Source organism: Nicotiana tomentosiformis, chromosome 2 (assembly GCF_000390325.3).
Source record: "Nicotiana tomentosiformis chromosome 2, ASM39032v3, whole genome shotgun sequence".
NCBI classification, from domain to species: domain Eukaryota; kingdom Viridiplantae; phylum Streptophyta; class Magnoliopsida; order Solanales; family Solanaceae; genus Nicotiana; species Nicotiana tomentosiformis.
In genome coordinates this window covers 185,421,438-185,439,434 of record NC_090813.1, presented here as the reverse complement: position 1 = coordinate 185,439,434, position 17,997 = coordinate 185,421,438, and the positions used below count along the sequence as shown (strand labels likewise).

Below are 17,997 nucleotides of genomic sequence, written 5' to 3'. Positions count from 1 at the left end.
ACTCAACTTCTTGATTCATTATTTCGAGATTAGACAGCTTTTTAAGATCTGGGCATGAATTCCGCGTGCATGTCATGTTTTTAAAGCTAGCACTATCGAAACTGAAAATGATAAGAAATTAACAAAAATTAGGAAAATAAAAAGATAGAATTTTACTACGAAAATGGAACTTCATTTCATTGAATTTGAAAGAATAGAAGGGTTAACATCACAGCAAAGCAATTAAACTAAAATATCTGGATTACAACCCTTAAAATAATTCAAATACAGAAAAAATAACAAAACAGGCTATCAAGTCTCCATCCTGATGGGAAGAGGAATTGCTTCCCAGTTGCTGAGCGAAGTATCTGGACCAATCAGTTGAACACTTGCCCGGCTAGGGCCCTCCCCAACTTGAACCATATTGATCTCATAAAACATCTCCTTGAGACCCTGGCAAACTCCGTCAATGTCATCCTGAGTAGAAGGATTTTGGACTTCTTCAAATTGTGGCTTGACAAAAGAGTAGGCAATGTGAGGGATTGGTTTGGACAGATTCCAACCATTCTTTTTGCGGGCCTTGGCTCTATCTATGTCAGCTGATGTTGGTTTAAAGCCCAAGACAAAGGTATTTTTCTTCGAAAATGGAGCAATGGGGTTCACAATTCCTTGTAGAGAGGATCCCAATCCTTTTCCTGGTTCATAGCCGTTCCTCAACATCAGCGAAGCTACCATCATAGATGTGGCTGAAAGACAGGGATGCAGAATTGGTTTTCCTTCTTCCACTTGGTCCACCTCAATCACCTCAAATGCTTGATATATGATAGATTCACATCCTTCCTTGGCGTCGATATATGGAATGGACGGGTCTTTATAGACAGATGAGTCGTCCTCCCCATGAACAATAATTTCTTGCTTGTCACACTCGAATTTGACCATTTGATGTAGGGTGGATGGTACAGCTCTGGCCATATGGATCCAAGGCCTTCCCAAAAGAAAATTATAGGAAGTTTCCATATCTAACACTTGAAAGACAATGTTAAAATCAACTGGGCCGATTGTCATGGTGAGTTCGATTTCCCCAATAGTGTCTCTTTTTGAACCATCAAAAGCTCTGATACTGACATTACTGGTTCGAATTCTGTTAGTGTTGATGTTCAGCTGTTGTAGAGTAGAAAGAGGACACACATCTACACTTGAGCCTCCGTCAATCATGACTCTTTTTACGTAGTGCCCTTCACATTTGACCATAAGATGCAAAGCTCTATTGTGGCCAGCCCCTTCCTCAGGCAAATCATCATCGCTGAAAGTAATTCTATTTACTTCAAAGAATCTTTCAGCCATTTTTTCTAGCTGATTCACCGTTGTCTTTTCTGAGACATATGCCTCGTTCAAAGTTTTGATCAACACACGACGATGCTCTTTTGAATGCAAAAGTAGAGATAACAAAGATATCTGAACAGGAGTTTTCCTTAGTTGGTCAATGATTGAGTAGTCTTGCAATTTCATCTTCTTAAGGAATTCCTCTGCTTCTTTTTCTGCAACGGGTTCTTTCACTGGCAAATGACCTTCTCTGGCTTGCTTAGCTTTTCTCAATTCCTCCGGTGAATAACACCTTCCAGAGTGGGTCAAGCCCCCCATTTCACCTGTTTCTTCAACTATCTCTTTTCCTTTGTATGTCATGACAGTCTTGTTATAATTCCAGGGAATAGCTTTTGTGTTTGTCACTATGAGTTGGGCAACAGGTCGGATCACGACTGGCTCTGTTATATTCCTCAAACCATTATTCGGAATGATCTTTTGAATGCCCCCGGGGATGTAAAGTTTTGGCCCACCCAATTGAACCTCAACCTTTTTTGTGCTTCCAGGAACATAGAGAATCATTTTTTCAGAACATGCCAAGTTCAAACTAGAATTCGCACCTTTCACCATCAATGGTGCTAATTGCGGCGGGCTCACTATCACTTTTGGTTCTGACCCTATGGTTCTATCAACCATCTCTGTCTTGCCAGACTGCTTATAATCCCGATCATCACAAATCATTCCAATAAAATGTGTATTATCATGAGTTGGGAGCGGATTGTTTGTGATATTAGGAGTATCCTCATTATTTGTTACCACAATTTCCTTTGCTTCAATCAAATTTTCAATGGCTTTCTTTAATGTCCAACAGTTTTCAGTACTATGCCCTTGGGTGTTAGAGTGATACTCACATCTTGCATTTGAGTCAAAACCTTTTGAATTTGGATTCACATAGCACGGCATAATAGGTTCAATCAACTTCAACTGCATCAACTTTCGAAATAGGCTTGTATACGATTCTCCAATTGGGGTGAACTCTTTCTTTGGCTCCTGTTCTCTCACATATTCTTGTCGGGGACGAGGATTATATGGTGCCTCAAAATTTGGCCGGAGTTGACGGGAGCCTTGTGGAATCGGTGCCCGCCATTGTTGGTGATTGGGAGGCCTAGCATAAGCCTGAGCATTAAACACTGTGTATTGTTGCAGGAACTGAGTATCGGGGACCTTGAGGCGGATAATAATGTTGAAGAGAATTGTATAGTCCTTGTTGGAATTGCACGTAAGAAGGAGTTATTCCTCTTTGAACTCCTCCGAACCCAGATGCCATCATGGATCCTTCCTCCTTCTTTTTTCGATTTCCGAAATTGCGTGACCCGCTTTGAATTGCCTGTGTGGTTGCCTTAAGGGCTGCCTGACTCACAATTTTGCCTGACTTCATACCATTCTCAACTATTTCACCAATCTTAATCGCCTCAGAAAAAGGTTTACCGATGGCGGCCAACATGTAATGGAGGTAATCAGGATCCTGAGCTTGGAGAAAATAGTCAATCATTTCTGCCTCTTTCATTGGTGATTTGACCCTAGCAGCCTGCTCTCTCCACTTGATTGCATATTCTCTGAAGCTTTCTGCTGGTTTCTTCTTTATGTTGACGAGAGAGGAGCGGTCTGGCACTATATCAATATTGTACTGAAACTGTTGGACAAAATCTTGAGCTATGTCATTCCAAACGTGCCAGTGAGAGATGTCTTGATCTATGAACCACTCTGAAGCAATTACTGTCAAACTTTCCCCAAAATAAGCCATGAGCAATTCTTCTTTGCCTCCCGCTCCCCTTAGTTGGCTACAATACCTCTTCAAATGGGCAACAGGATCACCATGCCCATCATACTTGTCAAACTTGGGGGTCTTGAAGCCGGGTGGCAAATGAACATGGGGAAACATGCATAGATCGTTAAACGAAACACTCTTGTGGCCCCCCAAACCCTGTATGTTTCTCATGGTTTGTTCCAAGCTCTTCATTTTTCTGGTCATTTCCTCTTGTTCCATATTCTTTTCGGGCTTTTCGATCTCAATTGGGAACACATTATGAGAAGTGTGCTTGTATGAATCTGGAACCTTTAAATTCAGTTCTGGAGAGTAATGTTGGGCATCATGAGCATCCAATTGTGGATCATTATTGGACTTTTGAGCAAGAGCCGGTTGAGGGACAGTGAAAGTATGGACAATGGGTATAGTAGGTGGGTCATTTCTGAGAGGTGCGATTGGAGGACGTGGAATGGAGGTACTGGGGATAGTGGGAAGGTTAATGCTCGGACTGAATCCAGGTTGGTACAATGGGTTACTTGTTATGGAGATAGGCACTTGAGTGGCAACTGACACATTATGAAGATTATCTGAAGGCCCTATGGATAGTGAGGGCGGTGCTTGTCCATTCACCCAGGCTTGGTACATCTCTGCCAATTGTTGCTTCAACACTCTTACTTCTTCAACCAGTCCTGAACCTTGTTCAACCAATTGTCCATGGATATCATCATTATCTGACTCATTCTCACTGTTGTTTGCCATTCTACTTTTTCCTTTTGATCTCGTGTTGTAAGGGTGAGTCGCCAGTTTAAACCACAACCAACCACCTCTGTTTTACTTTATCTTTTAAAATGACAAACAACAAACATGTTAGAGTTAGGCATTTTGCAGATATTAATCACACATTATATGTTATGCACCTAATGCCATTTTCATTTCTAAAATGATCTTGGAAGGTTTTATGTTTCATCCCGGCTTATTGATTTATTGGTTTATTTTCATCTTGAATTTAGCGGGTTTTGTTTTTCATTTTTTTTATAGATTAATTATGGTTATGATCGCATCCGATGAGGATTGCCTACGTATCATGACGCCGCATGAATCAGACCATTACGTAGTTCAGGGAAAAATAATAATAGTATTTTTTTTTAACAAAATGAAATAATATAATAACAGAAAGGACATTACATTGAAAATGACTTACCAAACTCTGACAAGACTAAAAGACAGCGATTTTAAAGATTCAACAATGACTCAAACTAAAACATAACTACTACATAAAAAGTTCTAAAAACTACGACTATAATTCAACTCCACAATCTTCTGGCTTTCAAACACTGGAACATTTGCTCATGGTGGGGCTTGCCCTGGTTGACCCCCTAATGTACGGTACATCCTTTCTAACTCTGCTGCAAGATGACGGGCAAAAGTAGGTGCATGCTCCAAAAACTTCTCATAATCCATCCCTTGGCAGTTCACATAACTTTGAGCGGTATAAACAGCCAAATTATGAACTTGCTCTTTGAAGTACTGGAAATTCTGGTCTCGATCTTGTAACTGCTGCTGGCGAGTGGTGGCTATCTCCCTTATGTGGCCCTCACGATCTAAGGCTGATTCCAACTGAGCCCGAAGTCTAGCCTGCTCGAGTCTCGCCTGAGCCATCTCCCTATCAAAATCTGCATGCTGGTATTCTCTATTGTACCTTCTCATTTCTTCCAACTGTGCATGGAGCTGAGCTTCTGAACGTACCCAATGGGCCTTCTCTCTCTCGAATTGAGCCCTCTTTTCTTCAAATTGTGTTACTTGGCGATCCTTACTTGATTCGGCCTTCTCATTTAGCTGTACGATCTTTTCATTGGCTTTGTCCAACGACTTTTCAGTCTTTGCCAAGAGGGAATCATAATCTTGCACTTTTTCCATCAGATTGGCAATGGTTCTCTGGTCTTTCCAACTTCTCACTGGCACTTCAGAGGCTTTCTTCATCTGTTGAAGTTGAGCACGAAGGGCTTCATTTTTGCAGATTAGACTCTTCTTTTCCCCTTCGGCTTCTTGTTCTTGCAAGTCTTTCTCAAAATTGAGGTTTCTTAGCCTTTCTTCTAAGGCATGAATAGTTGTTTTGTATCCCTTTTCCCGTTCACCCCAAGCCAACCGTTCTTGGATTTTATCATCAAAGGCTTGAACATGCGGCCTTTTTGGGGGCCTTTTGGGCTCTGGCACATCATCCACGTGAGACCTCTTCCCAAACCATACAGCATAACCCGGATCTACCTCACCTCTCGCAGGATCTGGCACCTGAGTATCATATTTCAAGTAGCGACAATCATTCCAAATTTGCTGGATTAAAGCTTCGGGGAGTGGGGCTTCGGGGTGTAGCTCAATAACTTGCACACTCAAATCTTCATCCTTAGGTACTACTTGGTACCTTCCTAGATGTCTTAGAACTCTGTGTGGCGCATACGGCTGGACACTTCTCAAACCCAACAATAGCAAATAACTTTTTAGGGCCGACATGTGTATCACCTCTCTTAGCGGGAGCCATCCCAAAGTCCACTCAATTTTACTTGCATTTAAAGATCTTAGGTGGGATATCCAGGCTTTCACCCCTTCTGGAGAGTTGTAATCTTTTACTCTTTCTTCGTAACTCTCAATGAAATTGTCCTTGTTCGGACCATAGCTCATGAACTTGGGGTGATATCGGAGATGCTCAATAAACCACATTTGTAACAAAATATTGCACCCTTCGAAGAATTTTGCCCCAGACTTGCACAAAGTCAAAGCCCGATAAATGTCTGATAGAATGATCGGGGCAAGAGTGTGATGTTCTTTGGTAGTGAGGACCTGTACAACCCTGGCTATGCGGGTATCAATTGTCCGCTTCTCGTTTGGGAAGACCATAATTCCCAGAAACGCCACTATGAAGGCGAAGCGACGATGAATCTGCCATGTGTCTTTGTTATGCTTGTTGTTAAGGCCCTTTTCATGCATTTCAAACCCATTTGGCTGCCCGAACCTGGAGTACAAGAAGTAGAAAGAACAACACCCTTCGACTACGTTGGTCTTTCTAATTTGCTTACTTATGTTCAGAAGATCAAAGAATCGGTGTACAAAAAGAGCCCTTGGGAATATGAGCTCCTGGTTTCTCAAATCCCTGCCAAACCCGGAATATCCAGCTATCTCTTCTAAAGTGGGAGTTAGCTCAAAATCGGAGAAGCGAAAGACATTGTGAACGTGGTCCCAAAAAGTCACTAGTGCCTCAATCAAATCGTCCCGTGGTTTAATTTTCATAATATCTATAAGGGCTCCCAAGTACTTGGTGACCCATTTCTGCCCATCTTCTCCTAAATCATACCACCACATCTGAAGCTGAAGTGGAGCCTCGCCTACAACTGTGAATGGTGTGTTCTGGACAGTGCTCATTTTGTACCTATGGGTGGTTAAGGTTAAGGTTGACACTAGTCTCAAGAGACAGAACCAATGCACTCCTTTTGCAAAACAATCTTTTGTAAATAACTCAATTTTAAGAAAAATCAACGAGAAGGGGGGCTATTTTTGCAATTGTGACCGAAGAAAGGGTGGCTATTTTTGCAACTATGGCCCCTTCTTACTTTCAAGGATAGCTTTAGGGTCGGGGGAAGGGCATTATGGTCAAAGTGATTCCCAATTGACAGACACGTCCGTTCTTGCGAGAACAGCCCTTCAATAATTTTGAAGATGTTCTAAGGCTATTTTGACAGGAACAATTTGGGATTAACCGAAGCTGGGTCTGCTTATTTATTTTTTTTAATTAAAAAAAAAAATACTAGACACATTTCTTTTTTTTTTATTTTAGTTATTTTATAAAAATGGGGCCGAATCCTATGAAGGTTGCCTACGTATCTCACATCCGGTAAGAATCAGACCCGCGTGGTTCGTAAATATTTCAGGAATAGGATGACACTTTTTAAAATAAAAAAAAAATTCAGGTTTTTTTTTTTGGGTAAATACTGAGATTTTCGAAAATCGGATAAATTTTCTCCCTCATATTTTCTTCTTTCTGGTTTTCCCTCAATATTTTTATATTTTTATTTTATTTTAGAAACCGGTCAACATGCACAAACCAAATCAAACATAATGCACAAGTAGCACATAAGATGCATCAGGATGGTCTTGTAATTTCGGGTACACCTGTCCTAGACGGACCCAACCCCTATGTTGAGTCCCCAAAGTCAAATGCACATGATGAAAATAAACGTTCCTATTAGGGATCCGGCATGAGGCTATGTTATTCTAGGTTTAAATCCTAAGGGGAGTGTTTTAGACCTGGCTTACCCAAGCGGACAGCTCGAGCCGAGATGGAGGTAATGTACCGGGAGCACGAAAGTCTACCCGGCCTAGTTACTGACCCAGTCTCGTTCTAATTGGTATGACTTCTAACAGAAAAGTGGGCCACGCGCACGTATGCACCATAAATTCAGAAGACTCAGAAGGGAGGCGTAAGAAGACAATTTAATACAGTTCAAATAGTATCAAAGCGGTAAATAAGCAACAATTAGCACATTAGGCCCACAAATACAATAATATCATACAATCAATAAAGCCAAGTATAAACCCTGAACCAAAAGTTCTGGGTTCTTGTTCCCCAGCAGAGTCGCCAGAGCTATCACACCTCCTTTTTCCCGGGGGGATGGTGCCAAAGGAGTTTTTCCAATTTAAGTGACATTAATCGAAATGAGATTATTTATTAGATTCAGAGTCGCCACTTGGGATAATTTCTGGTGTCCCAAGTCACCGGTTTATTTTAAATCCCAAATCGAGGAAATTTGACTCTGTTTTACGGTCCACGAACACAGAAGACCGGGTAAGGAATTCTGTTAACCCGAGAGAAGGTGTGAGGCACTCTCGGATTCCGTGGTTTTAGCACGGTCGCTTTAATCATAACTGGCTTAATTAAATTATTTAATTACTCATTTTAGAACCTATGTACATTTACCTTTTTACCGCTTTTAATTGCTTGATTATTCATAATTATGAAATTATCTTGAAACGAATCACGCATACGTGTATTCGTTTTGTTTGGTGTTTCAAGAATCATGTCACGCGTACGTATACACAATTAATAACACATTATTATTTTTAAGATTGTTTCGCCCAAAGTTGCGCGAATGCATACCTTGGTATTAGTTTTGGGAATCATAATTATGTCACGCGAACGTATACATAATCACGATGATTCAATTGATTAACACGTGCCTAAAGCATACTAGCATATTCAAAGTATTTTATTTATTTTATTTTTCTTTTTAGATCTGAGATATTTATTTCTATATTTTATTTTTACTTATTGGAACGAATCTTGAATTAGTTCATGGTCCATTTCGCTCCCTCACAATTATTTGCGCTTCTACCTGTTTAACTTATGGAATAAGCCCGAAGTAACATTTAGGCTCACTTTTTTAGCTAACTCTAAACTCAGATTTATTCCCCTTATTGTTCCACTTAATAATGAGCTATATTGATTCCAACACAGGGCAAATTAACATAAAATAAAATGACATGCTCAAAGATTAATAACACAATAAAGTTATATAAATGAACTAAAGATCCCAGTGTTATCACTTTTTATCTAATTAAATATGAACCCTTTGGCAATTTATATATATTATTCTAACAGAATGTAAATCAAATGATAGTAATACATTCTCACCAAAATTCCAGACACACAATGATAGTTATATTGTTTATAAAGATAAAGAAATATTAATTAAATATAATACTGTGATTTTAAATTTTAAAATATAGACATGATTAAAAGAAAACTGACCATGTGATATAACCGAACTCATGAAATTATTTTACTGACACAGAGACTCAAAACTACCTAAACTAACAATCTTAACATCAATTGAAACTTAAGTGTTATTAGACTATTTCAACTTAAATCTTCAAATATGTTTAGACAGAACTTGAGTTACGTTATTTATTTAACTACCCTAACAAAAAAATAAATGAATCGGAATGATGTTTACGTTGAAACTCAATTAAAAACAAAATCTAACTTTAAATTAACTTTATTCTTCTTAACTAATGGGACTCTAACCAAATCCATGTAATCTGCACTACGATAATATTATATAAACAAATTTTGAAAAATAAAAATGATTTAAAGTAAGTAAACTAATTTACACCAAATTTATCACTAAACCCATTTATACAGAATACTAGTTAGCAGAATGCTAGTTCGAGGAAAGAGAAAAAAAAATAACTAAAAGAGAGTAAGTTTTAATCCCAAATAAAGAATAAGGACCTAACATATTTGTAAGGATTTGCACCAGAACGTTGATAACCAAAACCAAAAGTAAGTAATAAACTCACACATTAAATAGAATTTAACCAAAGAAGTATTTTTGTTGACAAAAAGCTTTAAACAATTTTATGAACTATCTATGGTTTAAAATTTCACGTGAATTGTGGCAAAAGAATAGATTAGAACTAAAGATTAAAAGTTAGGAACAAATTTCAGATTAGTAAAAGTTAGAAATACATTTCAGATTAATTTTAAACATACATGTACATATATAAATAACAAGAAGAAACCGATCGCTATTTAAAATACAAAAGAAAGCAAAAGAATAATTGAATTTAAATAAACTAACATCATACATTATATTAAACTAACAAATGAGGCTGAGTGTTACCTTTTGTAAGATTTCAAATAAAGAAAATATCTACAATCTGGTGCGTTGAAACTGCGAATTTAAAACCACGAAGGATACTTCGATTTTCGACTCTGAACCTAATAAGTCCACCGAATAATTTATCTCCAGGTGATTTTCACTCTAAAAGAACAATGCTATTTTTAGTTACTGATTTTTTTATCTGATCGTCTCTAATGCTCCTCCTCTCTTTTTCTCCTATTCAAAGTTTTTTCTCCTTTTCCTCCCAAAAAAAAATTTTTTTTTTGCTCTGTCCGTCTTTTTCTATATAAAGAAGAATATTAATAGTTTTTTTTTTTTTTTTTAAATCTTCTTCCTCTAATTTTGAGTGGGGAACGTGGGGTTTTAAAGTGAAAAAGAGGAATTGAGTGTGTGTGAGACGTGCAAAATGGGGGAGAGACGTGGGTGGGTGGGGGTTAGGGAAATGAGGATTGGGGTGAGCAGATCATGGGTGATTAGTTAGGATAATATTCTTTTGTACCTTACTTTTGTTCTTCTCGTTAGTTGCTTTTTTTTTTTTTTTTTTAAATGAACAAAAGAGAAAGTAAAATGTATAGCTAAAAATATTAGTCAGCTACTTTTAAATTTAAATATTATATACATAAAAAAACTAAATATTTACATTGTAGTTTAAATTATACTAAGAAAGATACTATAGCTTACTTATTAAAATTCTAATTATATGAAACCAAGTAGTTTTTTTCTCTTTACAAATAGAAAAAAAATGTATTTTAAAAGTGTGAATATTTTTGTAGTTTTTATAAACTCTACTAAAAGTGAGATAAATGTTTAAAATATCAAGATTAGACATAAAGCACATATTTACACTAAAATAGTATAGAATTTGAGTGTGGTCAAAAATTAGTTGTTCACAGCTTGTACTTATAAAATATCCGAATATCGATCACAAGCATGCCAAGTGCAAAAATACAACTCTGGGGAGACGGATAGCGCAATATGCCACAAACCCAAGCACAACTAAGGTGCGATAAATGACCTGCATCTCGAGAGCTATCCTGATCATATAACACCACAAGATACCGAGACCTCAACACATGTGTGAATAATCAAGCCGTCTCAATCCGGAACAACTCCCACAGTTCATAACCAAGGGAATAGAGTGCCTTCCAGGCACAAACTCACACATTAGCAATATCACAAAAAATCTCCATACTTGGTTTCAATCCATAACAATCAAGTGACTACCATGCCACACTGATACAAATCTCCCCGTGGGGTACGCTTCCACAACTATTCCGCACCAGGTAGCATTTCCATACCACCGACCGTGCTAATCTATAAGGTAATTTCAAAATCCGCAAACCAATACACAATGCCTCTTTCACCGAACACCATTCTTAGGCGACACTAAGAAAATGCCAGCTTACTTTAAACATCTAAATTATTTTTCTCTACTCATCCGAGCTCATGACATTCTTATCAACACCGAACCGCAGCCCTTAACCTTAGCTTTCAAATTCCCATGCTGCTCGCCGCATCTATCACACTGCTATGCGGGAATACCCGAATTTATCACAATCCCTGAATCACCAGTAGAATAACACTTCATTGACTAGGAGACTTTTCACTTAGCTCGTTTCAGAAGGACCAATGCAACACGTAACTGAATTCCCAAACCGCAAAAAATACCACCTCAAGCCGTGATCTAAACCATCATGACTCTTCTAGAAGTCCATTTGCGCCACAAGGCCATTTAAAATCACATACCTCCAAAATCAATCAATTTATGGTGGCTGTCAAGCCTGCACGTACAACCACAAACCGCACGTTATAACTTCACACACCGAATGAACCGACCATTTCCACAATCATGCTGATTCAACCATTACAACCGACCCAACTTCTTTAAATTTACCCTTGACCTGCCTTAGAAATAACGTTAGCTCCTTTCAATACATAACGAACTCAATCCACACTCATCCCGAGTGACCCGAATCGCGAGACTACATCGTCTCAATACCCATGAATCACCCCACATCTTTCTCCAGCGCACAATAGCATCTCCAACTGGTATACCCATTATGCAGGACCTCCCGCAAATCCAAAGCCATTTCTTCCTTTCCTCTAATACTGCACCGCTTACCCGGTAATAACATAGAACACTCCAAGTCCCGTTCACAATCCACTGCAGAACTCGATCCTTAACCACACAATGAACCCGAAATCCTTAAGTACCGGACTTAAATTCATGAACTCACTGAACTATTATTAAGAGACACCCACTTTGACCTGGTCTCGAATATAACCAAATTACATTGCCCTGCTAGTATATGAATACCCTCACAAAGAAGCAACCAGCTAAATCCTTTTTTTTTCCTTGAACATTGCCTCCACAAGAAGCATAACTCCGAGTCTTCCCAAAACCTGCACCTGAATCGATAAGACGAAATATAGCACACAATTATAAATTCCTCTGCTCGAATTACCCCTGATGTTTCCTTTTTATTAGTCACAAATAACCCACCAATGAGCCGATAACCGGAAGCTACACAAGCCGACAATCATACGATCCAATCATAGACGGTGGGGCTCCCCCACTTAGCTTTAAGATATCATCACATAATATAGAGCCCACAACTATTCCTCCTTCTCATTTACCATGATCCCGCGCCGTTAACCGCCAAATTTTTTCGAAGTCATTTGTTAAGCTTTTCATGAACATTCTGAATCATTCGACAATCTCATTTTGACCTCTTACCGGGCAGCAATTAAAATCCTTCATAGCAGCTTCATCAACATCACGCAACCGCTAGCCTGTTCACATGAGACAACCCACCTGTGAAAATTTCATGCCGACATCTTCCAATGACGTTGCACTGGGTGAAACTACCATGCATTAGGTAACCCTCCCGAGCCCATACTCGTCCACCAGCTGTACAAGTCTGCTCCTTCCTATTGACATCAACTGAAAGTTCAACCATACCTTACAGACTCAATTCATATTGCATCGAAAATGATAATCAGATCTTCACACCCCTCTTCATTTCAAGCAAAATATTTTCTGCCATATTCAATCTTTCTTCGTACATTGACCACCACTCCAACTAAAATCCGTAGGCCAAATCACCCTCCATCACGATTCCCAAACCATTCTACACTTTCTCAAGGCATGCGACTATCTTACCACAGAATCCATATGCTAATTTGCCTCTCCTAGTTCGGTTAAACTATCTCCTTTAAGCAACTTCTCAATTTCTGCTTTTCATACTTGACCTGCTAGTACTTCAACCACCGCGAAATGCTTCCCGCCATATCCTCCCTCATACTTTGCTGCCCAAACATTAAATCAAATTAAAATCCATCTCTGTAGTACCTGAACCAATAAATTGCTACCAGCTTTAAGCCTCCTAGAAGGCCATCTTCCTCGAGCCGTCATATTAGAAATACCAATTCGACCCTGAACCGCTGCACACTGCAGCTCAGGCACCATTTCACAACACCCTGCCTCAAATGCAAAAATCAAAAAGACCATAGCACTGGCAAACCGAAAATGCATTCAAATGAGGACGACGACACCGCATCACAATGAAAATTCTACCACGCTTGAAAATACCAAGTCTCGTTACTCCATCAATCCAAACCTGAATATTCATAATCCAATCGCCTTTCATTTGCTGGAATTAAATACTGAACCTTTAAATCATGCACTGAGAAATCCCCCTTTCAAGTCATTCACTAGCTTGACACGTAGACAGGTACCCTACCATTACACCAACACTGTGCATAGCCTCAAAGCCATAGGAAATACCGATACTGAGCTGAAATGACAGAACCTCCCTTTGCAAGAAGATGATAATAACTTATTTGAATACGCAGGGAGAGACATCCTGCTCCACGTCTGTAGTACCATTGAAACTCCTCGATGCCCAATTGACATGAGCGCTCAACATCGTATAAGAATGAGTAGGAAGTAAATAAAGGCACAAGCCTTAATGGAATCAAACCGCACGATAAAGGAATCAAGAAGGGAAATGCTCCTAACAGCCATGTAGCCTCTCGAAGATAAGTACAGACGTCTTCGTACCGATCCGCAAGAGTCTACTAGACGTGCTCATGACTCGTGAGGCCTAAATGAACCTAGGGCTCTGATACCATGTTGTCGCGATACAAAATCTACCATGGGTCATGATGGCGCCTAACGCCGCAGTCAGGCAAGCTAACAGTGATTTATCAATTTAATTACCCATTTTAGTATTTTCGTAATCAAAATTTTTCCTTAATTAGACAGTGTAAAATAGAATTTACGGAGTAAATGAAAGTAGCTGTACGAACCACGATAATATATAACCTGAAAGAACCCCCAAAACTCAGTGTTACAAGTGCATGAGCATCTACTAGGAAATATGATAAATGCAACATCTGTCTGAAATAAAAAAATAGACAGGAGTATGTAAATGGCTCTGATGAAAACTCTGTATGCTGCGGATTCGTAACATGGAATGCAGCTCACTGTAAGTCCCCGCGATAGCTGCGCCTCTGCGCCCAAAAGAACACTAGACATGCATGTACCTGCACAAAAATGTGCAGCAAGTGTAGTATGAGTACGTAAATCAACGCGTACCCAGTAAGTATCAAGCCTAACCTCGAAGAAGTAGTGACGAGAGGTCGACATCGACACTTAGTAAAGGTCCAATAAAACAATATAACAAAAGCGTAAGCAGATATAATGTGCACAACAATAGTGGAATAAATCTGTAAGGTTTAAAATCATCCAATTATTTCTATTAAAACATAAATTTCTCCATCTTATATTCTACATTAATATCTCACAAAAATTTCAAGTGTCAATACCAATTAAGTAAGAAATAGCATAATATGTTGGGCATCAGTGGAAGGTTATCTTGTGAATATTCGAACTATTAACGATAACGCACGATTCTGCCGAGGTCGTTCGACCCGATCCGAAATAACATGTACACTGCCTAGGGACGTGTGGCACAATCCAAAGATGCATCTATACTGCCGAGGCGTTCTGCCCGCTCCACAAGAAAGGAGGATACTTTATAAACCTCCGGAATGAGAAGCTATCACAAGGCTAACACATAAGGATGTACAATTTCTATTAACAGTCGAGTAATTCACACAAAAATTCAAGTATGTGAAATTTCGGTCTTTTACTATTTACTCTAATAATTTCCAATATGATTCAGATGTTTTAATTAACAAAGGATGTAAACATTGCAAACAATTCATGATTTGGGTCCTAAACTACCCGGACATAGAATAATTAGTAGCTACGCACGGACTCTCGTCACCTCGTGCGTACGTAGCCCCCACAATTAACATCAGATATTAATTTAAATCACCTATGGGGTAAATTCCCTCTTACAAGGTTAGACAAGAGACTTACCTTGCTCAGAAGCTCCAAAGCCGGCTCCAACGCCACTCTAACACCTCAAACCGATGCTTGTCTATGCAAACAAGGTGCAAACTAATCAAAATGTGTTATAATACTTATAATTAATCAATTTAAAATTTCCAATTCTGCTCGAGAAGTCGATAAAATTCACCCTCGGGCCCACGTGCCTGGATTCCGAAATTTTTCGAAGATAAACTTTAACCATAACACCACGAACTCAAATATATCATTTATTCCAAATTTCATGTCCCATTTCGTGGTCAAAATCCAAAAATACCAATTTCTAGGCTTTTCTTCAAAACTCAAAATTTCTACTAATTTCCATGAATTTACAAGCCTAAATTCGTATATAAACCAAGTATTTAACTTGCAATAGGTGGAATCACTTACCTTGCATTAGATGGTGAAAATACTCCCTTGAAGGGCTCAAAAATCGCCCAAGCCGTGTGAAAAATGGGTGAAATGAATCCAAATCCCGTTTAAAACTAGTCTGCCCAGCACAGTCACCCCTCCTTCACGTTCGTGACCAAGGCCTCGCAATCGTATGGTAATCCTCATTGCTCTGCGTTCGCATGGTAATCCTCGCGTTCGCGAAGGCTAAGCGGCTCCAGGGCGTGGCTCCCTTTTTCTTCTACGCGTTCACGACCTCCCTGTCGCGTTCGTGTAGTTTGCTTCAGCTTTTCCCTCCGCGTTCGCGACCCCTGTGTCGCGTTCGCGAAGAACAAAAATCAACAGCTCCCAATCCTTCTTCAACCCAAACTTAGGAAATTATTAAACCTTCAAAATATTAACTTTCCATAATAAGCGTTGTAACGCTCCCAGGTCATCCAAAACCAGATCTGAACATATGCCCAATTCCAGAATCATCATACGAACCTATTGGAACCATCAAATCCCGATTTCGAGGCCTTTTGCTCAAAAGTCAAAGTTTGGTCAACTCTTCCAACTTAAAGGTTCCAAATTTAGAATTTTCTTTCCAAACCAACTCTGAACTTCCCGAAATCAAATCCGACCACATGCACAAGTCATAATACCTGAAGTGAAGTTACTCAAGGTCTCAAATCGCTGAACGACGCGCTAGAACTCAAAACGACCGGTCGGGTCGTTACAAAGGATTACAATTTGGGGTTGCATTAAGTACTGTGAAAAGTCTGAAATATCCTCAAATAAAATTAAAAAGACACTAAGCTAACAGGTCAAAACTATGGCTCTTGTGGAGATGACCCGTGTAAAAATTAGAATTTTGTTTTTCATTAATTTTGTTTTAATATGAAATTACATATAATCAAATCAAATTTAAACAATATAACATACTAATATAAAATCTATAGATGCAACCAGCTTTCTTGTATACCAATTTGCTAATACTTAAAATGCATAAGTCGAAAATCATGTAGATGTAGCAAGAAAAAAAAATCATTTTGCCATCATAAATAGTTATTTATTTCTTGTAGTTAATTGAAATTACTCAGGGATTAATATGGCGAAACTCCACTTTATAATTAACCAAGTATAAGTAGCGATTGGAAGTATGAAATGAAAAACAAGTACTTGCTATTAGCAAACAGTCAGTTGAGTAGATAACTAACTTAAAAAATTCTGTTATTCTTTCTTAGTTGAAGTTCCTATGCAGGGTTTTTACTTTCTTTTATGAATGTTATAGCTCCAAATTTCTTGGTAACGGACTTCATTGATAGTTCAACCGCTATATCTAATTCAATTTTTTTAACTGTACGGCTATTGTGATTGCAAGAGAAAGTAGGGATGGCGCCTTCCTTTACCATCTGGCACATAAAGGATAGGAAACAAATAGTACCGAGAAAATCATCTATATTTAGATACCGTACAAAATCTAAGCACAAAAGTCATCATTTAATTTGTGAAAACTAATGGAGCTATGTCCAATTTTGAAATTAGAATTTCGGATATTTGGAATTTTCTGGCATGTTGTCTTGGATAAAATTGGCGACCAAGTTAAATCTGATGAATCTATAAAGTTGCATACAGTCCATGATCAGAAACCCAAAGAAGCCCGCATCATATATAGTCCTGAATAAACAGAGAGAAGGGTAGCGCTTGAGAGAAGGATCAAATTATTACCATTATCGCTATGTGCTTCCAATCACACTTCTGAAGAAACAATGGACAAAAATTAACGAAGTAACAGACATGTAGATAGAATAGCCAGCAAGAACATGCACAAACATTTCTGAAAGCCCGTGCAAAAAGAAGAAATGTTTCTTTGAAAGTAGGGAAAAAGAAAAGAAAGAAGAGCCACTAACAACTGGAGTGATAAGCAATGAACACCTAGAGCAAGAGCAGGAAAGCACCCAACACTTATTTTTTGAGTACACAACATCTGGTAGCAACTACTCACATGGCAAGGTCTTAAAACAGAACTGTAATGGGATGGACTGAGGAGATAGCATGGGCAATAAGCAACGCACGAGGGAAATGTGGAAAAGCTGAAATATATAGAATGACTTTAGCTGTGAGCATCTACTACATTTGGCAGGAAAGGAACTTACAAATTGTTCCAAAACAAGATATACATTGTAGAGGAGCAAACTTCCAAGGCTAGCAAATTAAAGCAGATGGCCAGCCTAAAAAAAAAGCCACGTAAGTAGAGAGCTATATCAGTCTGTAAGTGATCTAATGACTGAAATACCCTCGGTTTGGATTTTAATACCAGAAAGCACACATGCCGAAACTTAGCCTTTTCTATATAACTAGGTAGTGTTGGCCGCGCTCAAGCACGGGCCCAACATTATAAAATTTGGAGCTCAAGTTTGTGAAATGGTAGGGGGAAGAGAAGTTGATGCACTTAAGCCAAATAAAAT

General features: G+C 38.7%; 1 protein-coding gene across 1 annotated transcript; it reads right to left on the bottom strand.

The window, feature by feature from the left end:
• Positions 1-291: 291 nt before the first annotated feature.
• On the bottom strand, positions 292-2,848 carry LOC138906244 (uncharacterized). Its single transcript, XM_070194775.1, has 3 exons — positions 2,561-2,848; positions 1,303-2,457; positions 292-492 (listed from the first exon to the last, which is right to left on the bottom strand). Exons 1-3 carry the CDS (start codon positions 2,846-2,848, stop codon positions 292-294), a joined length of 1,644 nt encoding a protein of 547 aa, XP_070050876.1.
• Positions 2,849-17,997: the final 15,149 nt, after the last annotated feature.

Coding starts and splice junctions, on each gene's coding strand:
- LOC138906244 (XM_070194775.1), bottom strand. CDS start 2,848: ATGAAAGAGGCAGAAATGATTGACTATTTTCTCCAAGCTCAGGATCCT. Junction 2,458..2,560: donor GAGGAATAACTCCTTCTTAC/GTGCAATTCCAA, acceptor TTTAATGCTCAG/GCTTATGCTAGGCCTCCCAA. Junction 493..1,302: donor TGGCTGAAAGATTCTTTGAA/GTAAATAGAATT, acceptor TCTTTTGTCAAG/CCACAATTTGAAGAAGTCCA.